The sequence below is a fragment of the Xiphophorus couchianus genome, chromosome 9 (genome assembly GCF_001444195.1).
Source record: "Xiphophorus couchianus chromosome 9, X_couchianus-1.0, whole genome shotgun sequence".
Taxonomy (NCBI): domain Eukaryota; kingdom Metazoa; phylum Chordata; class Actinopteri; order Cyprinodontiformes; family Poeciliidae; genus Xiphophorus; species Xiphophorus couchianus.
In genome coordinates, this window is record NC_040236.1 from 26,609,407 (window position 1) to 26,622,246 (window position 12,840).

A 12,840-nucleotide genomic window follows, 5' to 3' on the forward strand; every position below is an offset into this window, starting at 1 on the left:
CATATACTTAAAAGATAACACTGGATTTCAAGAGATGCTAACAGCCTAACATTCAGGCAGCAGAGACAATATTCCACAGTAACCTGTCTTGGACAATGCCATCAGTTGTTGGCAAGTCCTGCCAATCCACCTCAGTTGCTTTTGCAGCTCCTCATTAAACCTTCCTCTGGCTGTATGGTTAGAATGGATTATGAATGATAGTCTATATATCAATCATGTGAGCTTTTGGAATGCTAATCAGCTGTTCCTATGTGCAAAAACAATACCTTCTTACCAGGCTTATGTTCAGGAGCAAAATCCTTTCACTGCTCAGCATCCAAATCTAGAGAGAATAATTTTCCAAATAGGCAATGCCTCAATCAAATAAATTCTTAACAAAAGTCTACAAAAAAAAAAAAAAATCAAACCAGAACCAGACTAAAAGAGAAGTAATAGAAAATCAAACAAAATGTAATCTTGGACTCATTCGTAAATATTGTATTAAATATCCACCAAAAAGGGGCATGCTGCGGTGGCGTAGGGGATAGCGCGACCCACGTTTGGAGGCCTTGAGTCCTTGACGCAGCTGTCGAGGGTTTGATTCCCGGACCCGGCGACATTTACAGCATGTCTTCCCCCTTTCCTGTCAGCCTACTTTCATATAAGGCACACTAGAGCCCACAAAAGACCCCCTGGAGGGGAGAAAGCAAGGGCGTAGGTTTGGTCTAAGTTTTGGTGGGACCTTACAACTTACTCACCAACTCACCAGCATTTAAAATGAATGCTACCACTGCGTAGTATATTGAAATATTAAACTAATCAATGTAGATTTTCGTTTATTTATTTTGTTTTTGTTAAAAAATACATATGTTTTTTTTTTTTAATTTATATGGCACAAATTGGTCGGGACTATTTTATATCCCTTGAATATTGGTCGTGACATGTCACGACCGTCCATACCCAAACCTACGCCCATGGGAGAAAGAATATATAAAAATATCCACCAAAAAATGATTCCTATCTAATTTTTTTCCTTTTTTCCTAAACTATGTTTTTGGCATTCATGTTAAAGTAGTACCTTAGGATCAACCCATCTTTATATCAAAAAAGAAACAATAAAAGATTGAAAAATCTATCTTGGCAGGAACTTTCATTTATTTGGACCACTGACCTTTTTTCTGCCTCATGTTGGGACTCGGGTTAGCTCTCCTGAATCCTGACTCTGGACTAGATGAATCTGACTGTCTCAGGCCCATCTTCCGGACATTCCTGTTGGGACAGAAGAGCAGGTCTGCCAATCAGAACTTTAAAAAATTTTTTTGAAACAGGACATTTCATTGGCCTTTGTTTAGCCACAATAAGAAATAATGATCCAGTTTCTTTAATCGTTAGGGTTATTTATATTGTCACTTACCTCATTGGGACTCCATAGTTATTGTTCTGGCTGGCCTCTGTGAATCCAACACACACACAGCATTTGATTTTGCAGTAAGTTGTCATATTTCTGTATATTCTAGAATGAAACTACAAATGTTGTAATCTACTGTCTCAGCAATTAGTAATCTAAACAAAGCCATATCAATAATTAGCCCACTGAGGCTTTCAGTCTGCAAATATTAATTCATATAAAGTGCCTTTAAATCAAGACTAGACTGCCTGTTTAGAGTTGCTTTTGAAAAAATTATCGCTGGCACTTGACTAAATGTTTCAGTTATTGACTGTATTTTCTATGACTTTGTATTGTTGTTTTTATGATGTAAAGCACTTTGAAATGCCCTGTTGCAGAAATGTGATATACAAATAAAATTTGATTTGATTTGAAAGATGTTAAGCAATGTTTGTGTATTTACTCATATAAGTCATTAATTCCTCTTTGTAATCTTCAAGACTGAAGACCAGAGTGAAAGTATGTTTCCAGATTCAGACTGTGGAGCATTTTGTCTGACATAAGCTAAAGTGGAGACAAGTCTGGCTTCATTCTGCTTCACTGCTTTTGCTGTAATTTTATCTAATCAGTTTCCACATCTTTTAACCATTTATGGTGGTTACTATTTTTGACCAAATTTCTATTTTTGTCTTTTTAGAAAGTTTTTGCACTTCTGAAAGTTGTCTGTAGTTGTGTGGGATGTTTTCATAAAATGTTGTTATAAAACTTAAATACTGCTCTTACACACTGGAGTACAGAGCCCTCTAGGAGACATAGGGAAAAAATTTTCTTTTGCGTTCCCTCGCAAAAGGTTTTATAATTATCGATTTATTCTGTTTTGATCATCATGCTCCAAACTTTGCAAGGACTGACCATCCTGCTCACCCGTTTCCTCATATACACAAAGCCAGCATGCCAGTAACCTTCCCATTCATACTTGATGACAACCACACCCACATCGACACACCCACCACCCCAGTGTCAAAGTCGCCTGCTCCTGTCATATCAATAATTACTTATTTAATTCATACGGCTCTTACAGAGCGTCAGTAAAAACTTGTTTATTATTAACTGTTTGGTGCAAAAAAACTGATTGAAAATCGATTTTTTACTGCATGTTTATGTCTGTTAAGGCTAAGATGGAACTGAAAGCAGTCCTTCAGACTGCGAACACAACAGAGGCTCAATTTTGACGCGCAAGACGTAACCGGTAAAATCCGGTTTAGGATTTTCAAAATAAAAGATCCGGAAGTAGTTCATTATTTCTTGCGCGGCCCGGTACCAATTGGTCCGCGGACCGGTACCGGTCTGCGGCCCGGTGGTTGGGGACCACTGATCTAGAGGGCTCCGTACTAGAGGGCTCCTCTAGAACTACCTCTGTCATGAAGTGCGGTGAAGAGTGGGTGAGGATGACGCTGAGGACCCAGGTTGGATTGAAAGAATGGTGATTTTAATGATGATATGAATACAAAATAAAAAAATCCAGGCAGCACAGAATGAACGGAAGGCTAAGGCTCTAAACTAGTAGCAACTGGTAACAATTGATATCTAACAACAGGTTTGCTGCGACAATACAACTAGACCAGACAAGGACACGAGAGGAACAAGAAACACAGGTGGGATTAAATACACAGAGGGTAATCAGGGAAACGAGACACAGCTGGGAACAATCAAGGGGTAGACAGGACAACACGGAGACTCAATAGACACAGAAACCTAAAATAAACACACAGAAAAACTCAAATCATTACAACCACGCCAAATATTTAGGTGTGAGTTAAATATTTAGTTTAGAAAATACATTTTCAATTTAGTTTGAAAATTTAATGTTTAGTTTGCAAAATAAATACTTAATTTGGAACTACATATTTAAAGTCTAAATATCTAACTCAGATTTAAACATTTAATTTGAATTATATATGTAGCTAGCAAAATAAATATTCAATTTGTTAATTACATATTTAGTTTGAAACTGACATTTATAAATGTAGAAAAAATATGGTGAAAATAGGACTTTGACAAATGAACTCCCACATATTTTTCTCTATCACAGGCTAAATAAAACAAATTATTGCTGTTAATTTTTTATTGAGGAAGTTACAAATGGCACCCTACATTTTCCTCTATAATTAGGGATGCAAAAAATTAATCAATTAATTGCAAATAATGGTTTATTAGATTGAAATATGTTCCAATCGATAAACTAATGATGACACTAAACCTTATTTTAGTGTTGCAGTTTGGCTGCCACCCAGAGGAGGGCACCGTTCGTCAGCCTTTAGCGGAGCCAATTTATACAGGAATAAATATGGTGGAGTGATACCAGAACATGAAAGAGGAAGTGTTCAAACGGAGTTGGGATGTAAAATGCTCTTTATGTGGTTCAGTTTAGAAATACAAACACTCAATAAGCGCCTCAATTTTCACCATACTAGAGCTGCGTGTCGGACAATTGTTTTGGGTGTTGTACTTTCTTAGGTTATGCATAGAATATGAGCCTTTACAGCAAGATTTACATGCAACAAAGTGCAATATAATTTTATCCGAATTGATTTCTGCGGTTCATGATCATGCAGCTAACTAAAACATTCTCTTAAAAATGTTGGTGGCTGTAATATCAGAGACTGAACCATTAACATGAAGTTATTTTTGTAGGAGAGGGAAAATAACACTACGATTAATGCAAAGGTCGGCATCCTCGCAGATTATTTTTCATCTGGTATGCTTAAAAAGTCTCCACCCTGGAAATGTCTTTGGCTCCTCTCTCTAGCTGTCTATTTCTTTGTCTATCTTCACACATCATTCCATAATTCCCCCTTTCTTCTCTCCCCATCACTTTCAATCTGCCCTCCCTTTCATTCTCCCCCACACCAGTTTCATCCCTTTCTCTTTCTGCTTCCTCACACACTGAGTCAGAGGTGTTAATCATGAACACGCTCGCTGCACTGGGGCTCCTGAGCCTCCTGCAGCCTCGGCTCTGCAGGCTTTCATGACAGCGCTACCATACTATTAGGCAGTCTGCTCACACACAGGCACAGGGACACACACTCCACTGCGCACCCCCACAAGTTGCCAGTTGCTAGAGTGTGCAGCTAACAGAGTGTGTCTTTCATGTCAGTCTGGACCACCAAGTAGAACTGTGGTCCTGCTGCAGAGAGTGGACTGAGTATGGAGAAAGTTGATTGTTACGAAACATCTTTGTCTTTTTTCTTTATAACCACCACAGTAATATACCAGTTGTTATAGCAATTTGCAGATGAATTATTGAATCAACAAAATCCTATTGTCAGCAGCAAAAAAGCCTAACACCACTAACATCAGATATGGAAGTCAATTTATATTATGGAAGAAAAAAATGAAAGCCCAGAAGGTAGTCATTATTTTTTACCAAATTTTTGGCTAAATAAAGAAAAGCTGGTAGAAGAACATTTTTATTTTCCTTCTGGGGAATAAATTATAAACATTTTATAGACTGGAAAATACCGAACCCAGAAATTTAAGTGACTCTAAATGTCATGGCAAACGTTACATATTACATGCTTTATTTATTGTTGTGCAGGTAAAAGAGAAAGAATTCACAATAATGTTTTGGGGGGTATTTAATTGGGGAAAAAAGAAAATGTTGACCTGTGACTACTTTCAGCTTGGGGATTTTGGTTCTTTGTGCAAAAAAAAAAGTTTGGACACCTTTGCCTTGAGTGAGACCAGAACACACAGAGGGACTAAAGGGGATCCATGACTAGTAGTAATAACAGACATTAGCTGAGAAACATTTATTTCAGATGTAAAAGCAATACAGAAAAAATACTGTAGGCTGTTTAGTTAATCATATAAAATATTGTCAAATGGATGTCGCCATGTTGTTAACGCTGTAATGAATCCAGGGTAGATTAGGAATGCAAGGTTCTATGAAGCTAGGTCTGTCCAGCCAGATAATGGATCACCAGAACAGATCAAAATCTGTTTTGTAGAGGTCACCAGATTCTCTTGTTAATTGACAGGAATATACTGAATAGACAAACATGTAAATATGGAAAGATATTAGAACTGCCTTACGATGATGCCTTGCAGTAGTGTTATTTACTTATGGAGCTTTTGTTTGAAATTATGCCAGGTGTCTGAATCCAATCCTATGATGGCTATCTTCTCTGTAGGGTGTAAAACTCAATTTAACTTTTTATTAAATTAGATTTTGTATTATTTTAAGATTTTGCAACCATCCTAAGCCTCCAGAGTGAAGAGTCTATGTCTTAAAGTGGCTCACATGGCAGAAGATGACGATGTTGCACTCCTGCGTTTACAAAAAGAAAATCCAATGGATGCTGAATATGCAGCAAGTCTGTATCAAATATGAAACTACTGTGCAATCAAGAACAGAATGAATATGAATAGCTCCATCAGACTTGTTGTCTGGCAGACTGGCTTCCACCATTGTGCACATTTTATCTTGCAGTTTTTTGTCTCCTTGAAGGAAAATTGTGAGGATATCACAATGAAGTAAAAAGTGGAAGCGGGGCGTCACGTGACACAGTGGTTACAGCGAGCCACCACACACCTCAACACTCTTGTCCTCAGTTTCTTCACCTTCTCTCTTCTCTCCATTCCTATCAGATTACTTGCAAATAAAGACCACTAAAGCTGAAATAATTATAATTTTTTTAAAAAGTGGAAGTAATGAGACATGTTTGTTCAGACTCAGGATGATTTGGATGAATCTAGAATTTGTCCTGAATCCAATTTGGAAAACATTTGATTTGTGATGTTCAAACGGACATTAAATTCAGATATGGATACAAAAAAAATTTCAAATTTGAGCCACGTTAGTATACAGTCAATGTGACCATCATTAAATTCAATTCAGTTCACCTTATTCATACAGCACCAATTTAAATGACACTAAAATTGGTTAGAAGTTTTTTATCTAAGGAAACTTAGATAGAAAAGTTTCCTTAAATACTTTTCTATCTAAGATTTTAAGCAGGTTGCTTAGACTCTGCTTAGGAAAGCAGACTGCATCAAGTGAGATTAATTTTATTATAAATGTTCATTTTGAGTGTAAATAAGCACATGTTCTAAATAATATTTTCCATATCATGTTATTGCCCAGTTCTGACAAACATATATTTACTGAGGAGTTCTAATTTTATATTTTGCAGAACCTCATTTCACAAAGGCCTAGCACATGCCCACTATGACAGTGTGGCTATTTTAACAGTTAGCAATGCTGACATAATAAACTCACACCAACACAGATCAGCTGCAGTACTCAGACACACACAGTGTAGACTAGTCTAAATACTGACTTTTAAAAAATGTTTGATATGAAACTGGAATAATTTGGAGGAATGTTTCTCTTGATTGTTCAACAAAGGAGCCTGTAAGTATTTTTTTTTAAAAAACAAGTGTTTTGAAGTTGTGTAAATCAAATCTAATAAACAAAGTAGAACAGAAACATTCAAAGTAAGCCGTTGTTGGTGTGTGAATGTACCTCTGCATGCTTCTAGCTGGCCTGTAAGAACTTTACGGATCTCTGACACCCACATATTCTTCACATCCATGGAGGGAGCCTTGGGTAAAAATATATACAATACATACAGATCAAGCACACTGGCAACAAAAACCTGGAAACACCAAAATGTGATACATTGGTGTCTGGAAGGGAATCTGCATGGCACAACGCTGCCCTCCAGTGCAGGACTGTAGAAAAGACATGATTAAATTTTCCATACCTGCTCTTAGAAATTACTTGGTTTTTATCTAAATTTAAACTTGCTTCAATTTATCATCATGATTTTGACACTTTTTTATATTACAAAATATATTAATATTTTTTTAGATTTACTGACAGCATCTATTAGAGTAGATTTACAAGTTTTTCAAAGTAAAATTGTAAAAATGAGAAAACTGGGGAATTGAACTGTTTTGTTCTTAATTCAAAAGCCAACTAAGTGTTTGTACTTATTGCTGTGAATTAGAATAATATATGTGGGTTTATTGTTAATAAAATGCAGTAACACTCTGCGCAAGCAGACATAGGAAATAGCTGCAGTTGTCAGTCATGAAGTTGTAATTAAAAAAGTTCACTATTCAGTTTGTCTTGTTGACTCTGAAATGAAATAGAAAAGATTTTATAGCTCAGGGTTTTTTTCAGGGTTGTGGAAAAAGCAGGCTATTGTTTCAAAATGACTTTAATTTAGTTTTTTTATGTAATAAATGGAATCTGCTCACCTGTTTTCAAAAATATCAACCACCTATGCATTTTTTTACTGGGTTTAGATGGGGAAATGTCTTACAAATATTTAAGTAAAATTGTGCATAAATTACTTCAGTGGCACATAAAAATTGCAAGTAACCACAAATTTGGGATATTACCCAAATTTGGTAATATCCCAAATTGCACAAATTGTGCATTTTGTGCTTAAATACAGTCACAAGGAGGATTTAATTAGAATCTTTTTACCTCAGTTACCAACACATTCTCACTCCAAGGTTGCAGTTACACAGATAAAGTCAAACAAAACTTTGAACAAAAGTCATAAGCAAAATTTGTGCCACTCCTAACAACATACCTGGATTATGTAAACTTCTTCTCTGCCATTGTACCACACTTCAAACTTTTTGTTGTCCCCTTTGACATTTTCTGTTATCCCCACCGAGCTCATCTAGATAGCAAAACAGAGGAAAACACGAAGGATACATGAGCTGCAGTTCAGTTAAACCAGCCATATTCATCAGCATCCGTCACAAACCTGAAGACTTCTTCATCTTTCCATTTACTTTGTAATGGGCGGTTTGGCTGTTTTGTTTATTATTGCCATGGTACTAGAAGTTCACATGTCTGTTTATCTTCCTTCTCTAAGGAATCATATTTATCATCTATAAGCTGTTTCATAGAATTTATGCAGGTTTGAGCTAAAATAATTTGTTAGTAATAGCAGCAAACCTGAAGCAGACTGAAAGCAAAAATCATGAGTTGGATGCAGATAGTAACGGGAGATAGGTAGGGCTTGCATCCCAACAAAGCTAACAGAATGTTTTAATTGTTTCATGATAAGAAAAAAGGGATGAGTGTAACAGTTTATTCACTCAATTTAACAAATTACATCATCACGTCATAAACACATAGTTTATGACTTACTTTACATGAGTGGAAAGGGATCACGAAGAAGTAAAGTCTTGTATAAACTTGCCTCTATCTCAATAATTACAAAATAAATGTCGTGATCTGTGTTTTCTGTGTTTATTTCTGAGTTTTCGGTGTCCTTGAGTCTCTTCGTTGTCCTGTCTCCCCTCGATTACTCCCAGGTGTGTCTCGTTCCCTGATTACCTCCTGTGTATTTAGTGTCACCTGTGTGTCTGGGTCCTCGTCTCATTTGGCGTCTGTTCTGCCGTGTGTCAGGTTAGTCCATTCGTGTTCTCTATTGCTATCTGTGTTGAGCCTCAGCTTCCGCTCAGCAGTGCTGTTAGAGATTTGGACTGTGCAATTCTGGATTATTTTACATTAAATCATCATTATTCACCTCTACCTGGGTCTCCAAGCGTTCTGCCTCACCATCTACACCGCAACTGATGACAATAAATTTCATGGGGATACACATTAAATTAACTTACCACGTAAGTTGCAAAAAATTTCAATTTCCTCATTATTAATTAGGAAGTACATAAGAATTTCTATCGTTTTAAGTTTGAGTTGATTTACAGTTGAGCATTTTACTCTACTTACAAAAGTGCACATTTGTTTTAAAGTAGTATGCACTGGTTCTGCTATAATAAGACCAGAATCTTTGGTCTTAAGAAAGATAATTTTTGTAATTTAATGGGCAATAACATTTCCAGCATTAAGAATAACTAATAACACTTTTAAATTAAGCAAGTCCTTGGTTTCAATACAATTGATTGAATAAACAATTTATTAGTTTGTTTTCTAGCATTCACGTTACATAAATTTTCATAGTTTTCTTTTGTGTCACAGCACTTTAGTGTGACACTATGTGTCACACTCTAGCAGCACACTAGTTTTGCCCCCGACAGAAACACAGTGATATGAACTGCATAAGACACATAGGGGCGATGCTGCTTTATAGTTGACCTGTTCTGTAGCTAACTACTGTTTATGCATGTGTAAATGTTGTAGTAAATGTTATTACTATATTAATAACATTTACACTGCATGTGTAAATGTCAATAACATTTACACATGCAGGACTTTGTGCCTTGATGAATAGAGTTGAAAACCCCTTTAGTTATTGTAATAATTTGTACCACTGCAAATAAAACTTATTATTGTTTGAAAATATCCATCATCTAAAGTAAAATTTAAAACTGACTCTCGAGGTCATTTGTACCTTCTTCTCTGGACGAATATCTGAGGGGCCACTCTCCCTGTTCTGAGGTCACATTCTTGAGAGCTTAGGGACCTCTGAGGCCTCATCTCTCCACAACTGTCTCTCAGTTAATGCCTTGGTATTAACAGACACATAGTTAATACCAATACTTCTTAATTTAATTGGATATGGAAGTCCCAGAGAATCTTTGGTAGGCCATTCTTAATTCCTATTGGCTGAGCCAATGTCATTGCTGCACATCTTCATAGAACAGTGGGATGTTATATTTCCAGGACTCATTACTGGGCTCCAGCAATGAAATAAGAAACAAGTTTACAGAACTAGTCAAAGCGTTTTAGTCCACTTCTGCCTCTGACCTTTAGCGAGTGCTTAAAGCTGTAGGATGGGGTCTTCTCATGTCCCTCAGTGCTCTCCTCCCGTTTCTTACAGAACAGTAGCATTTTATCATACAGGAAGAGGTGCCTCTGCATGGGCTTAAACCTGGCCAGGTCCTTCACCTGTAACCCACAAATCTGTCGGTTACTTTCTTACCATGTGTATTTTAATCATCAATAAAATTTTAACTTTATTAGAAACATAAAGCACATCAGCATGTCAGACGATCTGAGACAGCAGAAAACAAAAACTACATATCCATCATCATCTGCAAAATTCAGTTTTCTTGGCTGTTGTAGGAACATATTGTTCTCTCATAAAAGGCATTCACTTGTTTCTATCAAACTCAAATCCAGGATCTGTAATTACAGATTTCTTATATCACTCCTAGTAAAATCCTGAATTTTTTTTTTGCCAGTTTGTTGATTCTTGCGTCGTGTGTGAATTGTGAGACAGTTATTTTTTGTTTTTGGGCATGTGCACCGACTGATGGCACCCTTTGAATTTCGTTGTCCTTGTGACAATGACAATAAAGATTTATCTTATCTTATCTTAAAATATTATCTGACTCTGATTAGCCTGGGTTCCTCTTGGGAGTGAGCTTAGAAGTGTTAGCCTTCTCTTCCTGCATTAAAACAGTTCTACACTGAATCCTTTAGTCATGACATGCTTTTAAAAAACAACCTTAACCACTGATGTTATAGCAACTTTTAAGTTAGACAGTTTTAACTTCACGTTTTTTCCTAAACCTAAGGAAGTTTGCCTTTTTTGCTAGAGAAAGATTTTTTGTTGTAATTTTTAAAGTCAAACTAAAACTTCTACGCAATAATTAAAAAGAAAAAAGGTCAAAAACAGACACAAAGCACCTTCATATTGTCTGGTTCAAATTGGGGTGTTTGGGTATACCTTGGTATGGCCTTTTTTATGGTCTGTCCACACATTAAAGGATCCCTGCATCAGCAGCTTCCCCAGTTCACTCAGGTTGCCCTGTAAATTAGCAAGAAGGTTCACAGGGTTTAGACTTGAATATAACCTTATTACAGTTTTCAAGGTCTGCAGCGTCATGAATTAGTAAAATCATGTGTCATCATCTAATCAAAGACATACGTGTAACATTTCTTTAATCAGCTTCTGAAACAAAGACCTGGAAAGTCTTTGTTGGGGCCTGCCCATAGCAATGCATAAGGAGAGCACTACTGACTTGCAAAGCAAGTCAGTACTGCCTCCATGCATTGCATGGCAGGCACCTATTATTCTACACCCAATAGAACGTCTCTTTATATCTTTATTTTTCGTCCATCACCGTTAATGCGGCTCGTACCACTGCGTGCACCCCCACAAAAGTGGTATCAAAACGTGCGGCTCGATGCCGAGAAGGGAGCTATTATTTTTATAAGGAATCGGACTTACGATGGCGACGTAAAAAGCGTCAAACGAGCCAAATTTCCAACTGCCGAAACGCAGAGCCTAACTGACACCAACTGCTGCTTTTTTAGAGTGAGAAATGAAGAGAATTTTTGACCCCAAATTAATTTTGAAATCGCCCTCACGCCCACAAATATCGCCCAATTGGTATCAAACTCGGTCATGACATTGATACGCATGCCTGCTCCGGTAAAATGTTTTCGAAATTTCTCTAGGGCTTACGGTTTTCTGTCAAGGTGCTTCAGAGCGAAATCATGCGCCAGGATAACTGACGCTCTCCCAGATTCACTTCCATGTATTTCTGAAAAATTTCTGTGCTCTGCATACACCATTTTTGTCTCATCACTGCAATTACTGTGAGTGAGCTACAAATATGAATCGCGGTACTATGGGAGACGACAAATAGCCCTCTCATATGCTTCAAACGGTTTTCCAATACGTCTCTCGGTTCCTGAACGGCAAGGAGTTGTTCAGGCTGCTTTTTCCATATAAACCAATGGGGTGTCTCACAAAGATAGAATTTTTTGTCCACCTTTCTCTCTCACACACACATGACAGTTAGCAGAGGATTGATAACCATAGCAACGGAACACAGGAGGGGATTGGCTGCTGGTTAGGATTACAAATACGCATCACTGTAGTTCTAATCAATACTCAGTTAAAACAGAGGGCTGAGCTGCCATTTAGAGCTACAGGCTGTTTTGGCCAGTAAATAACGGATTTAACCCAAACACTGTTAGACATTTTAATTAGTGTGATCATTTAATAAGAAGCTTATGTTTTTTTTCAAAATAAAAGCCTCAATATCCCCCTCAGGTTAATGCACCGCCATAGGCGGTGCAATAATATTAGCATGCATTATATTTTTCTCTCAGGTTAGGGAACTGCCTTGCGCAGCAAGGCAGTTCATTAGCATTAGCCTTTTACCTTAAATAAGCTATTAGCTATTTTCTTACTTGTTAGCCATGTTTAATATACTGAGTGGAGTAAGTCAATTACAGACAACATTCTAATGATATCCCACATGCTATTGACAGCATTTAGAGAAAGATATGTTCAGCCTGCTTTGATCAGAAAAACTAACTGCTTCAAACAGTTACAATTCTGTCTCCCTCTCTGTCTCACTCACATGACAGCTGAACTGCTCTTTAGAACTACAATGACTGAAGGTTAGAACTACAACATGGCGGACACTGAGTGCCTACAAAAGAGGTCTGAGCTGAATGTCAGAACTACAACATGGTGGAACTGTCAGTTACTACAGAGGAGGACTGAGCTGGCCTTTAGAAC

At 37.1% G+C, this 12,840-nt stretch overlaps 1 protein-coding gene across 8 annotated transcripts in view; it reads right to left on the reverse strand.

The window, feature by feature from the left end:
* mcf2l2 (MCF.2 cell line derived transforming sequence-like 2) overlaps nucleotides 1-12,840 on the reverse strand; it is a 123,164-nt gene that overhangs the window by 27,654 nt on the left and 82,670 nt on the right. For 7 of the 8 annotated variants that reach the window (XM_028027309.1, XM_028027313.1, XM_028027316.1 and 4 more), the window contains exons 22-27: nucleotides 11,032-11,112; nucleotides 10,107-10,247; nucleotides 7,975-8,067; nucleotides 6,894-6,972; nucleotides 1,394-1,430; nucleotides 1,151-1,248 (exon numbers count right to left, since the gene is read on the reverse strand). In XM_028027309.1, the coding sequence (XP_027883110.1) occupies nucleotides 1,151-1,248; nucleotides 1,394-1,430; nucleotides 6,894-6,972; nucleotides 7,975-8,067; nucleotides 10,107-10,247; nucleotides 11,032-11,112 (529 nt within the window). The remainder of the gene's footprint in view (nucleotides 1-1,150; nucleotides 1,249-1,393; nucleotides 1,431-6,893; nucleotides 6,973-7,974; nucleotides 8,068-10,106; nucleotides 10,248-11,031; nucleotides 11,113-12,840) is intronic. The other variant, XM_028027315.1, reaches the window with a different exon arrangement.